The sequence below is a fragment of the Carcharodon carcharias genome, chromosome 20 (assembly GCF_017639515.1).
Source record: "Carcharodon carcharias isolate sCarCar2 chromosome 20, sCarCar2.pri, whole genome shotgun sequence".
NCBI classification, from domain to species: domain Eukaryota; kingdom Metazoa; phylum Chordata; class Chondrichthyes; order Lamniformes; family Lamnidae; genus Carcharodon; species Carcharodon carcharias.
The window spans coordinates 32,717,993-32,734,835 of NC_054486.1; the positions used below are offsets into that span (position 1 = coordinate 32,717,993).

The following is a 16,843-nucleotide window of genomic DNA, read 5'->3' on the forward strand; positions in this document are numbered from 1 at the left end:
GATACTGCACCCTGCGAAACCCTCACTGTCAGATACAGCACTTGCGATCCCATCACTCTCAAATACAGCAACGTGTGATCCCCTCACTCTGAGGTACCACACTGTGTTATCCCCTCACTCTCGGATACAGTACCCTGCGATCCCCTCACTCTCAGATACAGCATCCTGCCATCCCCTCACTCACTTCGAGTTACAGCACCCGGTGATACTCTTACTCTCAGTTACAGCACCCTGGGATCCTCACACTCACCAATGGAACACCTTGCAAACTCCTCACTCTCAGGCACAGAAACCTGCGAATCCCCCACTCTCAGATACAGGACCCTTGGTTGCATAGCTCTCAGATACATCACTCTGCAATTCTCTCACTCCCAGTTACAGCACCATGTGATTGCCTCACTCCCAAAACCTGCCTGCAATCGCTTAACTCTCAGACACATCACCCTGCGATCCTCTCGCTCTCAGATACAGCACCGTGTAGTCCCCTCGCTCTCAGATACAGCACTGTGTGATCCCCTCACTCTCAGATAACGCATCCTGCGATCTCCTCACTCTCAGATACAGCACCCTGCGATCGCCTCGCTCTCAGATAAAGCACCCTGCGATCCCCTCAGTCTCATATACTGCACCCTGCGATCCCCTCACTCTCAGATACAGCACTCTGCCATCCCCTCATTCCCAGTTACAGCACCCTTCCCTCCCCTCACTCTCAGATACAGCATCCTGTGATCCCCTCACTCCCAGTTACAGCACCCTGTCATCCCCTCATTCCCAGTTACAGCACCCTGTCATCTCCACACTCAGATCTCACCCTGCCATCTCCTCACTCTCATATACAGCATTCTGCAATTCCCACACCCTCAGACACAGCACCCTGAGGTCCCCTCACTCTTAACTACAGCAACCTGTGATTCTTTCACTCCCATTTACAGCACGCTCCAATCCCTTCACACTCAGATATAGCACCCTGCCATTCCTTCACTCTCAGATGCAGAACCCTGCTGTCCTCTCATTCACTCCGAGTTACAGCACCCAGCAATACTCTTACTCACAGTTACAGCACCCTGGGATCCTGACACTCACCAGTGGAACACCTTGCAATCTCCTCACTCTCAGACACAGAACCCTGTGAATCCCCCACTCTCAGATACAGGACCCTTGGTTGCCTAGCTCTCAGATACACCACTCTGCAATTCTCTCACTCCCAGTTACAGCATCATGCGATCCCCTCACTCTCAAAACCTGCCTGCAATCGCTTAACTCTCAGACACATCACCCTGTGATCCCCTCAGTCTCAGATACAGCACTCTGCAATCCCCTCACTCCCAGGTAGAGCAGCCTGCAATCTCCGCACTCTCAGATAGAACAGACGGCAAACCCCTCACTCTCAGATACAGCATTCTGCAACCCCCTCACTCCCAGATAGAGCAGCCTACGATCTCCACACTCTCAAATAGAGCAGCCTGTGAACCCCTCACTCTCAGATAGATCACTTTGCAACCCCTTCACTCCCAGATAGAGCAGCCTGCGAACGCCTCACTCTCAGATACAGCACTCTGCAACCCCTTCACTCCCAGATAGAGCAGCCTGCGATCTCCTCACTCTCAAATAGAGCAGCTTGTGAACCCCTCACTCTCAGATAGAGTAGCCGTGAACCCCTCACTCTCAGATAGAGCACTCTGCGATCCCCTCATTCGTAGATACAGCACTCTGCGATCCCCTCACTCTCAGATGCAGCACTCTGCAATCCCCTCACTCTCAGATGCAGCACTCTGCAATCCCCTCACTCTCAGATGCAGCACTCTGCAATCCCCTCACTCTCAGATGCAGCACTCTGCGGTCTTCTTGCTCTCAGATGCAGCTACCTACAAACAACTCACGCCCAGATACAGCACCCTCGATCGCCTAACTCTCAGATAATGCACATTGTGATCCCCTCAGTCTTAGCTACAGCATCCTATGATCCTCTCACTCACTCCTATTTACAGAACCCTTCAATTCCCTCACTCTCAGGTAGAGCACCCTGCGATCCTCACACTCTCAGATACAGCCCCTTGTGAGCCCCTCGCTCCCAGATACAGCACACCCGATTGCCTAACTCTCAGCTACATCACCCTGTGATCCTTTTGCTCTCAGATAGAGCACCCTGCATCCCCTCACTCACTCTGATTACAGCACCCTGCGATCCCCCTAATCACAGATACAGCAAACTGCCATTGCCTCACTCTCAGGTGCAGCACATTGCAATCCCCTCATTCACGCTCAGGAACAGCACTCTGCGATCTTTCACTCTCATTTACAGGACCTTGTGATCCATTCACTCTCAGATACAGCACACTGAGATCCCCTCACTCTCAGACACAGCAACCAGCAATCCCCTTATTCTCAGATATAGCACCCTGCAAAACCCTCTCTCAGTTACAGCACTCTGCGATCCTCTCACTCACTCCCAGTTACAGCACCCTATGATCCTCTCACTCTCAGATAGAGCAACCTGCGAACATCTCAATCAGTTATAACACTCTGCCATCCCCTCACTCACTCCCAGTTACACCACCAAGTATTCTTTTCACTCTCAGATAGAGCACTTGCAATCCCTTCACTGTCAGATACAGCACAGTGTAGTCCCCTCGCTCTCAGATACAGCACTATGTGATCCCCTCGCTCTCAGATAATGCATCCTGCGATCCCCTCATTCTCAGATACTGCACCCTGCGATCCCCTCATTCTCAGATACAGCAACTTGCGTTCCGCTCACTCGCAGGTACAGCACCCCCTGATCCCCTCACTCTCAGGTACAGCACCCTATGATCCCCTCACTCTCAGGTACAGCACCCTGTGATCCGCTCACTCTCAGATACAGCACTTTGCAATCCCCTCGCTCTCAGATACAGCACCACGTAGTCCCGTCGGTCTCAGATACAGCACCGTGCGATCCCCTCACTCTCAGATACAGCACCCTGCGATCCACTCGTGTTCAGATGCAGCACCCTGTGTTCCCCTCGCTCTCAGATACAGCACCGTGTAGTCCCCTCGCTCTCAGATACAGCACTGTGTGAATGCCTCACTCTCAGATAACGCATCCTGCGATCTCCTCACTCTCAGATACTGCACCCTGCGAAACCCTCACTGTCAGATACACCACTTGCGAACCCATCACTCTCAAATACAGCAACGTGTGATCCCCTCACTCTGAGGTACCGCACCGTGTGATCCCCTCACTCTCAGGTATCACACCGTGTTATCCCCTCACTCTCAGATACAGCACCCTATGATTCCCTCACTCTCAGATACAGCATCCTGCCATCCCCTCACTCACTTCGTGTTACAGCACCCAGCGATACTCTTACTCACAGTTACAGCACCCTGGGAATCACGCACTCACCAATGGAACACCTTGCAATCTCCTCACTCTCAGACACAGAAACCTGCGAATCCCCCACTCTCAGATACAGGACCCTTGGTTGCATAGCTCTCAGATACATCACTCTACGATTCTCTCACTCCCAGGTACAGCATCATGAGATCGCCTCACTCCCAAAGCCGGTCTGCAGTCGCTTAACTCTCAGACATATCACCCTGCGATCCCCTCGCTCTCAGATACGTCACCCTGCGATCCTCTCGCTCTCAGATACAGCACCGTGTAGTCCCCTCGCTCTCAGATACAGCACTGTGTGATCCCCTCACTCAGATAACGCATCCTGCGATCTCCTCACTCAGATACTGCACCCTGCGAAACGGTCACTGTCAGATACAGCACTTGCGACCCCATCACTCTCAGATACAGCAACGTGTTAGTGCCTCACTCTCAGATACAGCACCCTGCAATCCCCTCGCTCTCAGATAAAGCACCCTGCAATCCCCTCGCTCTCAGATACAGCATCCTGTGATCCCCTCACTCCCAGTTACAGCACCCTGTCATCCCCTCATTCCCAGTTACAGCACCCTGTCATCTCCACACTCAGATCTCACCCTGCCATCTCCTCACTCTCATATACAGCATCCTGCAATTCCCTCACCCTCAGACACAGCACCCTGAGGTCCCCTCACTCTTAACTACAGCAACCTGCGATTCTTTCACTCCCATTTACAGCAACCTGCGATCCTTTCACTCCCAGTTACAGCACCAAGCATTCCTCTCATTCTCAGATACAGCACCCTCCAATCCCTTCACACTCAGATATAGCACCCTGCCATTCCTTCACTCTCAGATGCAGCACCCTGCTGTCCTCTCATTCACTCCGAGTTACAGCGCCCAGCGATAATCTCACTCACAGTTACAGCACCGTGTGATCCCCTCAGTTCTCATATACTGCACCCTGCGATCTCCTCACTCTCAGATACAGCATCCTGCCATCCCCTCACTCACTTCGAGTTACAGCACCCAGCGATACTCTTACTCTCAGTTACAGCACCCTGGGATCCACACACTCACCAATGGAACATCTTGCAATCTCCTCACTCTCAGACACAGAAACCTGCGAATCCCCCACTCTCAGAGAGAGGACCCTTGGTTGCATAGCTCTCAGATACAACACTCTGCAATTCTCTCACTCCCTATTACAGCACCAAGCGATCCCCTCACTCCCAAAACCTGCCTGCAATCGCTTAACACTCAGACACATCATCCTGTGATCCCCTCACTCTCAGATACAGCACTCTGCAATCTCCTCGCTCTCAGATACAGCTCCCTGCAATCCCCTTGCTGTCAGATACAGCACGCTGCGATCCCCTTGCTCTCAGATACAGCACCATGTAGTCCCCTCGCTCTCAGATACAGCACTGTGAGATCCCCTCACTCTCAGATAACGGATCCTGCGATCTCCTCACTCTCAGATACTGCACCCTGCGAAAACCTCACTGTCAGATACAGCACTTGCGACCCCATCACTCTCAGATACAGCACTGTGAGATCCCCCCACTCTCAGGTACAGCATCCTGCGATCCCCTCGCTCTCAGACACAGCACCCTGTGATCCCCTCGCTCTCAGATACAACACCCTGTGATCCCCTCGCTCTCAGATACAACACCCTGTGATCCCCTCGCTCTCAGATACAGCACACTGCGATCCCCTCAGTCTCATATACTGCACCCTGCGATCCCCTCACTCTCAGATACAGCACTCTGCCATCCCCTCACTCCCAGTTACAGGACCCTGTGATACCCTCACTCTCAGATACAGCATCCTGTGATCCCCTCATTCCCAGTTACAGCACCCTGTCATCCCCTCATTCCCAGTTACAGCACCCTGTCATCTCCACACTCAGATCTCACCCTGCCATCTCCTCACTCTCATATACAGCATCCTGCGATCCTTTCACTCCCAGTTACAGCACCAAGCATTCCTCTCATTCTCAGATACAGCACCCTCCAATCCCTTCACACTCAGATATAACACCCTGCCATTCCTTCACTCTCAGATGCAGCACCCTGCTGTCCTCTCATTCACTCCGAGTTACAGCGCCCAGCGATAATCTCACTCACAGTTACAGCACCGTGTGATCCCCTCAGTTCTCATATACTGCACCCTGCGATCCCCTCACTCTCAGATACAGCATCCTGCCATCCCCTCACTCACTTCGAGTTACAGCACCCACCGATACTCTTACTCTCAGTTACAGCACCCTGGGATCCTGACACTCACCAGTGGAACACCTTGCAATCTCCTCACTCTCAGACACAGAACCCTGCGAATCCCCCACTCTCAGATACAGGACCCTTGGTTGCATAGCTCTCAGATACACCACTCTGTAATTCTCTCACTCCCAGTTAAAGCACCATGCGATCCCCTCACTCTCAAAACCTGCCTGCAATCGCTTAACTCTCAGACACATCACCCTGTGATCCCCTCACTCTCAGATACAGCACTCTGCAATCCCTTCGCTCTCAGAGACAGCTCCCTGCAATCCCCTCGCTCTCAGATACAGCACATTGAGATCCCCTCACTCTCAGGCACAGCACCCAGCAATCCCCTTATTCTCAGATATAGCACCCTGCAAAACCCTCTCTCAGTTACAGCACCCTGCGATCCTCTTACTCTCAGAAAGAACAACCTGCGAACATCTCAATCAGTTATAACACTTTGCCATCCCCTCACTCACTCCCAGTTACACAACCAAGTAATCTTTTCACGCTCAGATAGAGCACTTGCAATCCCCTCACTCTCAGGTACAGCAACGTGTGATCCCCTCACTCTTAGGTACCACACCGTGTGATGCCCTCACTCTCAGGTACAGCACCCTATGATCCCCTCACTCTCAGATACAGCACTCTGTGATCCCCTCACTCTCAGATACAGCACCCTGTGATCCCCTCACTCTCAGATACAGCATTTGCAATCCCCTCACTCTCAGATACAGCACCCGCGATCCCCTCACTCTCAGATACAGCACTTTGCAATCCCCCCGCTCTCAGATACAGCACCGTGTAGTCCCGTTGCTCTCAGATACAGCACCCTACGATCCCCTCACTCTCAGATAACGCACCCTGCGATCCCCTTGCTCTCAGATACAGCACCATGCGATCCTCTTGATCTCAGATAAATCACCCTGCGATCCCCTCAGTCTCATATACAGCACCCTGCGATCCCTTCGCTCTCAGATACAGCACTGTGTGATCCCCTCACTCTCAGATAACGCATCCTGCGATTTCCTCACTCTCAGATACTGCACCCTGCGAAACCCTCACTGTCAGATACAGCACTTGCGATCCCATCACTTTCAGATACAGCAACCTGTGATCCCCTCACTCTGAGGTACCACATCGTGTGATCCCCTCACTCTCAGGTACCACATCGTGTGATCCCCTCACTCTCAGGTACCACACCGTGTTATCCCCTCACTCTCAGATACAGCACCCTGCGATCCCCTCGCTCTCAGATACAGCACCCTGCGATTCCCTCAGTCTCATATACTGCACCCTGCCATCCCCTCACTCTCAGATACAGCATCCTGCCATCCCCTCACTCACTTCGTGTTACAGCACCCAGTGATTCTCTTACTCTCAGTTACAGCACCCTGGGATCCACACACTCACCAATGGAACATCTTGCAATCTCCTCACTCTCAGACACAGAAACCTGCGAATCCCCCACTCTCAGATAGAGGACACTTGGTTGCATAGCTCTCAGATACATCACTCTGCAATTCTCTCGCTCCCAGTTACAGCACCATGCGATCCCCTCACTCCCAAAACCTGCCTGCAATCGCTTAACTCTCAGACACATCACCCTGTGATCCCCTCACTCTCAGATACAGCACTCTGCGATCTCCTCGCTCTCAGATACAGCACCCTGCAATCCCCTCGCTCTCAGATACAGCACCATGCGATCCCCTCGCTCTCAGATACAGCACCCTGCGATCCCCTCGCTCTCAGATACAGCACCGTGTAGTCCCCTCGCTCTCAGATACAGCACTGTGAGATCCCCTCACTCTCAAATAACGCATCCTGCGATCTCCTCACTCTCAGATACTGCACCCTGCGAAACCCTCACTGTCAGGTACAGCACTTGCGACCCCATCACTCTCAGATACAGCACTGTGAGATCCCCTCACTCTCAGGTACAGCACCCTGCGATCCCCTCGCTCTCAGACACAGCAGCCTGCGATCCCCTCGCTCTCAGACACAGCACCCTGCGATCCCCTCAGTCTCATATACTGCACTCTGCCATCCCCTCACTCTCAGATACAGCACTCTGCCAACCCTCACTCCCAGTTACAGCAACCTGTGATCCCCTCATTCCCAGTTACAGCACCCTGTCATCCCCTCATTCCCAGTTACAGCACCCTGTCATCTCCACACTCAGATCTCACCCTGCCATCTCCTCACTCTCATATACAGCATCCTGCAATTCCCTCACCCTCAGACACAGCACCCTGAGGTCCCCTCACTCTTAACTACAGCAACCTGCAATTCTTTCACTCCCATTTACAGCAACCTGCGACCCTTTCACTCCCAGTTACAGCACCAAGCATTCCTCTCATTCTCAGATACAGCACCCTCCAATCCCTTCACACTCAGATATAACACCCTGCCATTCCTTCACTCTCAGATGCAGCACTCTGCTGTCCTCTCATTCACTCCAAGTTACAGCGCCCAGCGATAATCTCACTCACAGTTACAGCACCGTGTGATCCCCTCAGTTCTCATATACTGCACCCTGCGACCCCCTCACTCTCAGATACAGCATCCTGCCATCCCCTCACTCACTTTGAGTTACAGCACCCAGCGATACTCTTACTCTCAGTTACAGCACCCTGGGATCCTGACACTCACCAGTGGAACACCTTGCAATCTCCTCACTCTCAGACACAGAACCCTGCGAATCCCCCACTCTCAGATACAGGACCTTTGGTTGCATAGCTCTCAGATACACCACTCTGTAATTCTCTCACTCCAAGTTAAAGCACCATGCGATCCCCTCACTCTCAAAACCTGCCTGCAATCGCTTAACTCTCAGAAACATCACCCTGTGATCCCCTCACTCTCAGATACAGCACTCTGCAATCCCCTCGCTTTCAGAGACAGCTCCCTGCAATCCCCTCGCTCTCAGATACAGCACCGTGTAGTCCCCTTGCTCTCAGATACAGCACTGTGTGATCCCCTCACTCTCAGATAACGCATCCTGCGATCTCCTCACTCTCAGATACTGCACCCTGCGAAACCCTCACTGTCAGATACAGCACTTGCGACCCCATTACTCTCAGATACAGCAACGTGTTATCCCCTCACTCTCAGGTACAGCACCCTGCGATCCCCTCACTCTCAGATACAGCACCCTGCGATCCCCTCGTTCTCAGATACAGCACCCTGCGATCCCCTCGTTCTCAGATACAGCACCCTGCGATCCCCTCAGTCTCATATACTGCATCCTGCGATCCCCTCACTCTCAGATACAGCACTCTGCCATCCCTTCACTCCCAGTTACAGCACCCTGCCATCCCCTCACTCTCAGATACAGCACCCTGTGATCCCCTCATTCCCAGTTACAGCACCCTGTCATCCCCTCATTCCCAGTTACAGCACCCTGTCATCTCCACACTCAGATCTCACCCTGCCATCTCCTCACTCTCATATACAGCATTCTGCAATTCCCTCACCCTCAGACACAGCACCCTGAGGTCCCCTCACTCTTAACTACAGCAACCTGCAATTCTTTCACTCCCAGTTACAGCACCAAGCATTCCTCATTCTCAGATACAGCACCCTCCAATCCCTTCACACTCAGATATAGCACCCTGCCATTCCTTCACTCTCAGATGCAGCACCCTGCTGTCCTCTCATTCACTCCGAATTACAGGGCCCAGTGATAATGTCACTCACAGTTACAGCACCGTGTGATCCCCTCAGTCTCATATACTGCACCCTGCGATCCCCTCACTCTCAGATACAGCATCCTGCCAGCCCCTCACTCACTTCGAGTTACAGCACCCAGCAATACTCTTACTCTCAGTTACAGCACCCTGAGATCCTGACACTCACCAGTGGAACACCTTGCAATCTCCTCACTCTCAGACACAGAACCCTGTGAATCCCCCACTCTCAGATACAGGACACTTGGTTGCCTAGCTCTCAGATACACCACTCTGCAATTCTCTCGCTTCCAGTTACAGCACCTTGCGATCCCCTCACTCCCAAAGCCTGCCAGCAATCGCTTAACTCTCAGACACATCATCCTGTGATCCGCTCACTCTCAGATACAGCACTCTGCAATCCCCTCACTCTCAGGTAGAGCAGCCTGCGATCTCCGCACTCTCAGATAGAGCAGACTGTGAACCCCTCACTCTCAGATACAGCATTCTGCAATCCCCTCACTCCCAGATAGAGCAGCCTGCGATCACCTCACTCTCAAATAGAGCAGCCTGCGAACCCCTCACTCTCAGATACAGCACTCTGCAACCCACTCACTCTCAGATAGAGCAGCCTATGATCCCCTAATTCTCAGATAGAGCAGCCTGAGAATCCCTCACTCTCAAATAGAGTAGCTGTGAACCCCTCACTCTCAGATAGAGCACTCTGCGATCCCCTCATTCGTAGATACAGCACTCTGCAATCCCTTCACTCTCAGATGCAGCACTCTGCGATCCCCTCACTCTCAGGTGCAGTATTCTGCAATCCCCTCACTCTCAGATGCAGCACTCTGCGATCTCCTTGCTCTCAGATGCAGCAACCTACAAACAACTCATGCCCAGATACAGCACCCTCGATCGCCTAACTCTCAGATAAAGCACAGTGGGATCCCCTCAGTCTTAGCTACAGCATCCTATGATCCTCTCACTCACTCCTACTTACAGAACCCTTCAATCCCCTCACTCTCAGATAGAGCACCCTGCAATCCTCACACTCTCAGATACAGCCCCTTGTGAGCCCCTCGCTCCCAGATACAGCACACCCGATTGCCTAATTCTCAGGTACATCACTCGGTGATCCCCTCGAGCTCAGATAGAGCACCCTGCATCCCCTCACTCACTCTGATTACAGCACCCTGCGATCCCCCTACTCACAGATACAGCAAACTGCCATTGCCTCACTCTCAGGTGCAGCACATTGCAATCCCCTCATTCACTCTCAGGTACAGCACTCTGCGATCTTTCCCTCTCATTTACAGGCCCCTGTGATCCATTCACTCTCAGATACAGCACACTGAGATCCCCTCACTCTCAGACACAGCAACCAGCAATCCCCTTATTCTCAGATATATCACCCTGCAAAACCCTCTCTCAGTTACAGCACCCTGCGATCCTCTCACTCACTCCCAGTTACAGCACCCTATGATCCTCTCACTCTCAGATAGAGCAACCTGGGAACATCTCAATCAGTTATAACACTCTGCCATCCCCTCACTCACTCCCAGTTACACCACCAAGTATTCTTTTCACTCTCAGATAGAGCACTTGCAATCCCCTCACTCTCAGATACAGCAATTTGTGATCCCCTCACTCTCAGATACAGCACCGTGCGTTCCCCTCGCTCTCAGATACAGCACCGTGTCGTCCCCTCACTCTCAGATAGAGTAGCCTGTGATCCCCTCATTCTCAGATAGAGGAGCTGTGAACCCCTCACTCTCAGATGCCGCACTCTGCGATCCCCTCACTCTCAGGTGCTGCACTTTGTGATCCCGTCACTCTCAGATGCAGCACCCTGCGATCCCCTCGCTCTCAGATACAGCACCCTGTGATCCCCTCACTCTCAGATAATGCAAACTGCGATCTCCTCAGTCTCAGATACTGCACCCTGCGAAACCTTCACTGTCAGATACAGCACTTGCCATCCCATCACTCTCAGATACAGCAACGTGCGATCCCCTCACTCTCAGGTACAGCAACGTGTGATCCCCTCACTCTCAGGTACAGCAGCGTGCGATCCCCTCACTTTCAGGTACAGCATCCTGCAATCCCCTCGCTCTCAGTTACAGCACCCTGCGATCCCCTCGCTCTCAGATACAGCACCTTGCGATCCCCTCGCTCTCAGATACAGCATCCTGCGATCCCCTCAGTCTCATATACTGCACCCTGCGATCCCCTCACTCTCAGATACAGCACCCTGCGATCCCCTCACTCTTAGATACAGCACCATGTGAAACCCTCACTCCCAGATAAAGCTTCCTGCAAACCCCTCACTGTCAGACACCACACTCTGCGATCCCCTCACTCTCAAAACATAGCACCATGTGATCCCCTCACTCCCAAATACAGCATCCTGCAATCCCCTCACTGTCAGATACCACAGTCTGCGATCCCCTCACTCTCACAAAATAGCACCATGTGATCCCCTCACTCCAGATACAGCATCCTGCAATCCCCTCACTGTCAGATACCACACTCTGCGATCTCCACCCTCTCAGAAACAACACCCTGCGATCCCCTCACTCTCAGAAACAATACCCTGTGATCTCCTCATTCTCAGATACAGCAACTTGCTATGCCTTCACTCTCAGATACTGCAATGCTATGGGCTTGATTTTCCAGACGGGTTTCTCATAAGAAACAGTGAACCTTATTTACAGGGCTTCAGCAGCAGTTACTTGCTTCTATCAATATCCACAACTAAACAAAAAACTCCACCCCTAAGGTTCCCCACACTTAGGGCTGATTCATTCACATTGTCATGTGATACTACACAGTACAATAAATCTTAACGCTACAGTCACTACTTTCCTTAAAGCTACAATTACTACATTCCTCCCCCTTTAATTTTTTTTTTTGCAATTTGTATTTACAAGAATAACTACATTTATGACATTACAAATATATGCAAGGGTTATGAAATTATAAGTTCAGTCTCTCTGGTGGTTTCCTAATCTGGGTAGAATGTTGTAGCTCCATGACTTTAGAATATCTTACTGAATCTTTATTTTCTGGAACCACAGCAACATCAGGTACCTCCTTAGCCACAGGCAATTCAGTGTTATCCACACTGACAGAGACATTTGATATGTCTATCCTTGGTTGATCAATCACAACTGGGGCCACTGGCTTTGCAATGGTTACAGGTGGAACATCAGTTTGTTGATGTATCTCCCTTCTTCTCAAATGATCCACGTGTTTTCAGGTGATCTGGCCCTTCATATCTTCATGGTACAACAACGGTCCGGTCACAGAAACTATCACACCAGATAACTGATTTGATCCACCACCGAAGTTTCGTACAAATACTGTTTCACCAATAGTAAATTCTCGCTCTTGACCATGCAAATCATGAGTCACATTTTGATTCCCTTGACTGTTCTCTACCTTGCCCTCCAAATTGGGAAGTACCAGGCTTAATCTTGTATGAAGGCAGCGGTTCATAAGTAACTCTGAAGGTTTTGGACCTGTAGTAGTGTGGGGGGTGGTCGGTCATTGTCTTTTCTGAAACATCTTCCACCTTGTCTTCTTCTGTCTATCACAGAGCTCAGTCTCATCCTTCATTTTGACTTCACAGTTGGCCAGGCTTCTCTCTGGCAAAACTTCAACATGGTTTACTTCAGGGATTCAGCTACTCATGGTTTCATCACCCACTTGCATTTTGGAAAGTTCTACAACTTTTCCTTCTGATCCCTCTTTTGTTTCACTCAGCTATTCTTTAGCTCTTCTGTCTCCTTCTTGTATCTTTTGACATCTTCCTGGAACCTTGAACCTTGCAGCATCTTCTCTGCCAGCTGGTTTTACAGTTTCTTCAGAGTGATGTTAAACTCATTCTGCTTCTCTTCATAATTTTCCAGAGGTACAAACTTTGACCTGAGGGATCCTTGTAGTGTGTCTTTCAACAGGTTTTGCTTTTGTTTGCGAAGCTCACTTGCTTCATCTTGAATTCTGTAATTCAACAGAGTCTCTTTGAACTTCTTCTGCTGTTCTTCCATATTGCTGTTTAAGACAGTCTTCATTTCCTTAGGTTGCTGAATGGCTACACACTCCTTTTGCATCCTGTTAAGGTCGTTCGACTCTCCAGGTTCATTCTAAAGTACCTGGCCTTGATCTTTATCCAACTCAGCAACCCTTCTGGCTTCCCTTTGAAATCTCACCGGCCAATAAAGGTTAATTTCCCTCAGCCAATTACAACCTAGAAGACTTGGTCCTTCACCTTCCACTACAATCATAGGGAGCTGTGCTGTCTGGTGCTTGTAATAAACAGGTACAGTGGTAATACCTTTCACTTGTATGACTTCACCTTGCATGTTTTTAATTTGGTTGAAGTCTGCTCCATACCCAATTGTCGAGTGCCCTTGTTTAAATATTTGAATGTGTGCTCCCCACACTACAGTGGTTGATGCACCAATATCCACTTCTATAATCAAAAGCTTTCCATTCACCTGTAGGGTAACAGTGATTGGCTCTGTTTTCCATACTTTCACATTAGATAGAGAATAAACATTGGGATTAGTGGTTTCTGGTTCTTCCACATTATGCACTTTGATCAGTTTAGTTCACTGCCTGGGAGTCTATCTCAATCTTGCTTTACATTGCTTCAGTATGAGCTCTCTTTTATGAAAATAATGGCAGTCCACCTCTTTAAAATGGCAAGTTTCAGGGATATGGTTACTTCCACACAGGTAACAATTCATTTTCAGATTTGTTGCTGAGCTGTCTCCTGGATGTTTTTAAAATTTTCGGCTATCAGGGACTGTCTCCCACTTTGCGGCTGACTCCCTGGTTTTCACATCATGCCTAATGGTCTGTTCTCATCCCAACTGGAAAAAGGTACCATTTTGTACACCCTGTAAGGCCTGCGATTCCTGCTCGGTGCTTTCCATCGCAAGTGCTATTAACATTGTTCTTTTAAGATCAACATTTACTTCAGCTAATAACTGTCATTGAATGGCATCATTGTGCACAGCGCAGGCCAAACGATCCCTTAACAAATCGTTTAGGGTCTCCCCGAAGTCACAATGTTCAGCTAGCTGTTTCAACTTTACTAGGTATGTTGCTGTGGTCTTCCCTGGGATCTTACTCTGGAATTAAACTTGAATATCTGCTTGATTACAGAGGGTTTGGGTTGAAAATGACCCTTTATGAGGTTTACCAATTCGCTGAAGGTATTTGAATTGGGAGCATTTGGGGCTGTCAAACTACGGATTAAATTACAAGTTTTACTCCCACAGACGGTTAGGAGAATTGCTTTCCTTTTTTTCCTCCACTGTTATTTCGTTTGCTTGGAAAAAGAAACCAAGGTGTTCTATATGTTGACTCCAATCCCCTGTGGTTGAATCGAAGGGGTCCTGCCAAAAAGTGGCATACTTGGTGAGTATATTTTCCTTTTCTTCTGTTTAAAACAAGATACTCACATTCACTGGGTGAAGAACTGCACCGGAACTGACTTATCCTCATTGCCAGTTGTTATAGACTTGATTTTCCAGACAAGTTCTCATAAGAAACAGTGAACTTTATTTAAAGGGCTTCAGGAGCAGTTACATGCTCCCATCAAGATCCACAACTGGACAAAAAACTTCACCCCTAAGGTTCCCCACACTTAGGGCTGATTCGTTCACACTGTCATGTGATACTACGCCTCACATTAAGTAAAAGCTACAGTCACTACATTCCTTAAAGCCACAGTTACTACAAGTATCCTGCCATTCCCTAACTCTCAGAAAAAGCATCCTGCTATCCACTCACTCACTCCCAGTTACAGCACCATGTAATACTCTCACACATAGTTACAGTGCCCTGCAATCCTCACACTCACCAATGGAGTACCCTGCAATTACGTCACTCTCAGGTACAGCACACTCATTTGCCTAAGTCACAAAGACATCACTCAGCGATCCCCTCATTCCCTGTTACAGCACCCTGTGATCCCCTCACTCCCTGTTTACAGCACCCTGCGATCCCCTCACTCTCAGTTGCAGTACCCTGCAAACCCCCCACTCCTAGATACAGTGTCCTGTGATCCCCACACTAGCCTGCGATTCCCTAACGCATAGATACAGCACCCTGTGATCCCCTCACTCCCCAGTTACACCATCCTGCGATCCTCTCACTCCCCAGTTATATCACCCTGTGATCCCCTCACTCTCAGAAGTAGCACCTGTGATCCTCTCAGTTACAGATACAGCCCCTGTGATTCTGTCATTCTCACATACAGCACCCTGTGTTCCCCTCACTCAAAGATACAGCACCTTATGAGCCCCTCACTCTCAGATACAACAGCTGTTATCCCTTCACTCTCACACACAGCACCCGTGAGCTCCTCACTCTCAGTTACGCCACCCTGCAATCCTCTCACTCTGTGATCCTCTCAGTTACAGAAACATCACCCTGCGATCCCGTCACTCACATGCAACACCCTGTGATCCCCTCATTCTCAGATACAGCACCTGTGATCCTCTCAGTTACAGAAACAGCACCCTGCGATCCCGTCACTCTCACATACAGCACCCATGCGATCCCCTCGCTCATAGATACAGCACCCTGCGATATTCTCATTCTAAAATACAGCCCCCTGCGAACCCCTCACTCCCTGTTACAGCACCCTGCGATCCCCTCACTCTTAGATACTACACCCTGCAATCCCCTCACTCTCAGATACAGCATCTTGCAATCCCTGCACTCTTCAAATACAGCACCCTGCAATACCCTCACTCAGATAGACCACCCCGTGGTCCCCTTCCTCACAGATACACAACTCTATGAACCTCTCATTCTCAGATACAGCACCCTATGATCCCCTCACTTTCAGATGCAGCATCCTGCGATCCCCTCACCCTCAGAGGCACCACCCTGCAAACTCCTTAGTCTCAGATGAATCACCCTGTGAAACTTTCACTCTCACTTAGAGCATCCTGTGAAGTCCTCACTCTCAAATACAGCACCTTGCGCACCCCTCACTCTCAGATAGAGCACTCTGTGATACCCTCAGCCACAGATACATTGCCAGTAAATTAGGTGGTATTTAAATTAATTCTTGATGTAACTAGTGACTCTACCTTAGTGCATCCTGTCTCTGTGAGATTTCCTGGGACTGAGGGTGACATTTGTCAACCAGCTTGTTCACCAAGGCCTGGACATTCTGGATCCTCTCTTCACCGGCCTCCAATTGATGCAGGAAAGCTTCATACAATGCCCGCAGGTGCTAACAAGCCAAGAACACACCAATACTTCAATCAGTTATACTCTATAATCCGTTTGTCACCGCAGATGAAAGGTTGTGATTTTAATGGACCCCTCACCTTAGGGGTCTGATTGGACAGTATAAAGCAGCTGGTCAAAATCACTAATCTGTGCTGAGTTTCCATCCCAGGTTAGGGCATTATAAACAACTGTGTTGTCCCTTTACCTGGGAGATCGAGCAGCAAGGACTTCTCAGCTGAGAAGTATCCAGGCTTTGCCATCCTGTGGCTGGTGACAGGACCAAGCTCAGTGACTAC

The 16,843-nt window shown here is 50.1% G+C and overlaps 1 protein-coding gene across 1 annotated transcript in view; it reads right to left on the reverse strand.

Annotated features, from left to right (window-relative positions):
• sptbn5 (spectrin, beta, non-erythrocytic 5) overlaps positions 1-16,843 on the reverse strand; it is a 283,694-nt gene that overhangs the window by 165,203 nt on the left and 101,648 nt on the right. Inside the window, exon 30 of the mRNA XM_041214166.1 lies at positions 16,403-16,548. Coding sequence (XP_041070100.1) covers positions 16,403-16,548 — 146 coding nt within the window. The remainder of the gene's footprint in view (positions 1-16,402; positions 16,549-16,843) is intronic.